Here is a 3,809-nt window from a genome sequence, read left to right as displayed (position 1 = left end):
CAGTATTTTAATGCTGCTAAATCATAAGATCTAGCAGCCTTTTCTTCCTTGTCATAACCTCCTGAAAAATTTTAACCAAAAGAGAGAGGAAATTGAATTAAACTAATCAAAAATTTCTCAGTGGAAGCATACATTGAAGAAAGAAAATGAAATTACTTACCCAAATAAACTACAGAAATATTGAATCAGCAGCCCCAACATAAGAATAAACATATTGAGACAATAAAACAAGAGTTAAAAACAAGAAAAAATTTAATATTTACAAATTAAAATTATTTGAAATAATATTGGCAGACAATTTATACATACCTTGCCTTCCTTTCCGGGTCTGTCCCTCTCTTCTACAACTATTATCCCATAAATGTGCCTCATATCTGCCAGTCCATCTATGCCTGCACAAAATGAAACCCTTATGAAAAACTTCTGGATTCAAAAAAAAAAAAAAAAAAAAAATTGAAGTCTGTTGCATATTTCTTCAACCACTCTCCCTTTGAGAGGGTCGAACAACAAAATAGGATTCATTTTATAAGATTTGACCCTCGGAGTTGTCTATATAGAAAATATAAATATTTGCATTTAGGTAAAAAAATAAAACCTCGTTACACCACGGTAGATAGATGTCCTTTGTCCAAATGTATCTATCGATTTCCTCGGTGCAGCCTCTATTGCACCCGTTTGGCTATCAAGAGCATTTTTAAGCTGCTGTTCATTGTTATCAAATGTAGAACTCTCACCGTTTACAGTAGTAACTGGCAAATGGGAGCTTGACTGTGAGCCAGTTCTCATTGAAAGTGACAAAGTCTGTACACTACTAGTCCTCGGTGGAGGGGGTAGCACCGCCTCGTCACCACTTTTGTTCTCAGCCGGTTGTGGCGGTGCTGGGTTATTTCTCAGCCAGTTCTTGATCATGGAGAGGCCAATAGTATTATTGTTGCTTGATGTTTGAGAGGTGGCCTCACCAGATTCTTGGTATATGTAAGTATCAGTAGAAATGCTTTTCTTGTGTTCTTGAACGTTAAAAGTGTGCCCAGAAACCCCGAGAAAATTTTCCAGTTTTGGCCTTTCTTGATTTTCCAGGTTTTGACTGCTGCATGACAATGAGTTTAACCCAACATCCTTCATATTCCAATCTGCAAATAAAGTGAAACAAAAAAGGTCGAAAAAATCTCAGCTCAGACTTAGAGTTACGCTAAATTAGAGTTTCTATTACGGACAAAAGACAGATGTATACTCAAGAACCTGTAGTATATACGATCGAAAGACTGACCTTGTGAATTATTGTTCCTTCGGAAATCTTCTAAAATGGCAAAAGGGGCTGGAAGGTTGAGAGAAGGAATAGTTGAGTCAGAAGAAAGATCAAAACATCCACTTGATGAAACTTGAGTAACTGAGATTTCATCTGAGTTGAAAACTGAGTTTTGTGAGTGATCCTGAGAAGGGAAATGATCTTGAGGTGAAAGAGAGAATCCCAACCAATTATTCATTGAATTAGCCATTAATATTTCGAGATTTGTGGAGAGATTTTGTTACTAGCCGGTACAACTTATACAGTTCGTGCTTGAAGTTTTACAGACGAGGAGAAGAAACCTAAGGAGTTTGATGGATAAGAAGAAGAAGAGGAATGGTTGATGAAATGAAAATCATTACTTCTTTCAAAGAAAAATAGAGAATTATACTTATCTCTTTCTCCTTGGCGGGGGGGAGGGGGGGGGGGGGNCATAGTAAATATTGCAAGGCTTTCAAGATTTCACTTGAAATAAATACTCTTTCCATCCCAACTATATAAGCTTGTTTTTTTTTTTATATATGAATTAAGAAATTGTCATTACAGTAGTAAATTATTGTTAGAATTAGTAAAGAATTTGAATAATTTAATTTGAAGAAGAAGAAATGAGAGTTGTTGCATGTTTTCAAGAAGTGAGAATGTGTGTATTTGGATGATTTCAAGAAATTGGCATATTAAGTGAAGAAAATTGAATAAGGGTATATAGGTAAAGGAACAAAACAAAATATTTTAAATTAAAAAACATGCCTATATATTTGGGACTAAAGAAAAAATAAATTCAATCTATATAGTTGGGAGGAGGTAGTAACAATGAAGTAGAATTTATCTTGATAATTATTTAGTGCTTTCGTACCTAACACACGGAGGTGTAACCTTTGATCACATGGTTACTTAATCTTAAAACAATCTTTCATTCTCCATTTGAACGTTCAAAGATATTCTTGATTCTCCTAACCTTTCACTTACCCAATTTTATTTTAATGCTTAATTAATTACCTCTACAATAACGTTACAAGGATCCTAACTTTTTGTTTAAGCAACCCTAATACGTGTATAATGTGTTAAGTTTACGTTTACAGGGAAGGTAGGTATTGTCAAGAGCATCTCATTTTTAATGATTATTTTGTATATAATAGGAAGTATCTTTAAATTTAAAGAATAATTTATTTTTTTTGTGTACTTCAATTGACATCTTTATTTTACTTGTTTCAATTAAATTTATTGTCTTTACTCTTTTTTAGTTAACAAGTTTTAAATATCAATGTTCAATAAATTCAAAGATTGTTTGAATAAATTAGAAATTTAGCATCAAAATTTGCAACTTACTAAGACGTTGTTTGACAAAACTTTTGATTAGATTTTAATAAAAGTTGATAATGCTTGGTTGAAAAGATTATAAAAATTGTGAATCCCATAAAATATATGGATCTAAACTTGACTTATTGGTAAAGTTAGTACTAATTTTTTATCAAACACTAAATGCGACCATTTAAAGTACAAATAGATAATAATTTCGACTCTCCAAAAAATTGACTTTCCAACGTAGAAGTTTCTTGCATTTAAAGATTTTCTTGAAAATGCTCTAAATGGACCTTTTGTCTTGTCGGATTATGTTACATGTATATCAAATTTTACATGATGGATTACATAATGACACGTGTCACCCTATCGTTTGTCATTTAAAAAAAAGTCGACTTTTTCATCCAATCTTTTTCCTCCACATTATTTTATATAATCCCTTATGAACCGTTTTTTATATACTAGTGTAATCCTAGTCTTAATAAGATTAATATTTTCAGGTGAAACCTCAAAATTTTAATATAATATCAAGGTTATTAAGTTCAAAGAATAATTCGATCTATCTAGAGCTCAAACTAACATTCAATTTTCAAGAATAGTAATGTCTAACAAGTTAAGAATAAAATCTGATATCGATTAAACAAAAAATTTATAATAACGTATTAAGATATGAATTAGTTCTCATAATTATAACGTTGGTATCTTAAGATAAACCTCAGCCACCTACCTCCCCCAACCCCAAGAAATCATATATTGATTCATGCCTAGTGGACAAAAGAGTGCTCTGATACACACACCCAGAATTCCCTCAGGCTCAGGCGGCCTTCAAAAAACCCATAACTTTGTCACATTCCCGTCGGTCCACATCGCATTATTCTGATGTTATCCACCAAACCCTAATCATCAAACTGCTCCCCCGCTACAAACGGGGACTCCATTTCTCTCCATACAATAATTCATGCATGGACTGACACTGTCTTTTTACTATAATGTTGAGAATCCTTCATGGGTCGAAATTAATACTATGTATCTGTCCCCATACGAGGAGGCTTTAGAGGATTTTTTTGTAAAAAAAATATTATAGTTTATAGTTTTAGACGAGTTTTAAAATAAATGTCATTCTTGGGACATTAATTTAGACTAGCAATTGGTATGTTGATAATATGAGTTGTCGCAATTTCAAAATATTGGTGATCTTGGTGGAATTTACCCTTGAACTATTCAC

At 32.6% G+C, this 3,809-nt stretch overlaps 1 protein-coding gene across 1 annotated transcript in view; it reads right to left on the bottom strand.

Annotated features, from left to right (window-relative positions):
- Window positions 1-1,627, bottom strand: part of LOC111384510 (AP2-like ethylene-responsive transcription factor PLT2) — a 7,212-nt gene extending 5,585 nt beyond the window's left edge. Inside the window, exons 1-3 of the mRNA XM_023008791.1 lie at window positions 1,268-1,627; window positions 596-1,130; window positions 310-392 (exon numbers count right to left, since the gene is read on the bottom strand). Coding sequence (XP_022864559.1) covers window positions 310-392; window positions 596-1,130; window positions 1,268-1,496 — 847 coding nt within the window. The 5' untranslated portion in view covers window positions 1,497-1,627. The remainder of the gene's footprint in view (window positions 1-309; window positions 393-595; window positions 1,131-1,267) is intronic.
- Window positions 1,628-3,809: the final 2,182 nt, after the last annotated feature.

Source organism: Olea europaea, unplaced genomic scaffold (assembly GCF_002742605.1).
Source record: "Olea europaea var. sylvestris unplaced genomic scaffold, O_europaea_v1 scaffold293, whole genome shotgun sequence".
Lineage (NCBI taxonomy): Eukaryota > Viridiplantae > Streptophyta > Magnoliopsida > Lamiales > Oleaceae > Olea > Olea europaea.
This window is presented reverse-complemented; position numbering and strand designations above follow the sequence as displayed.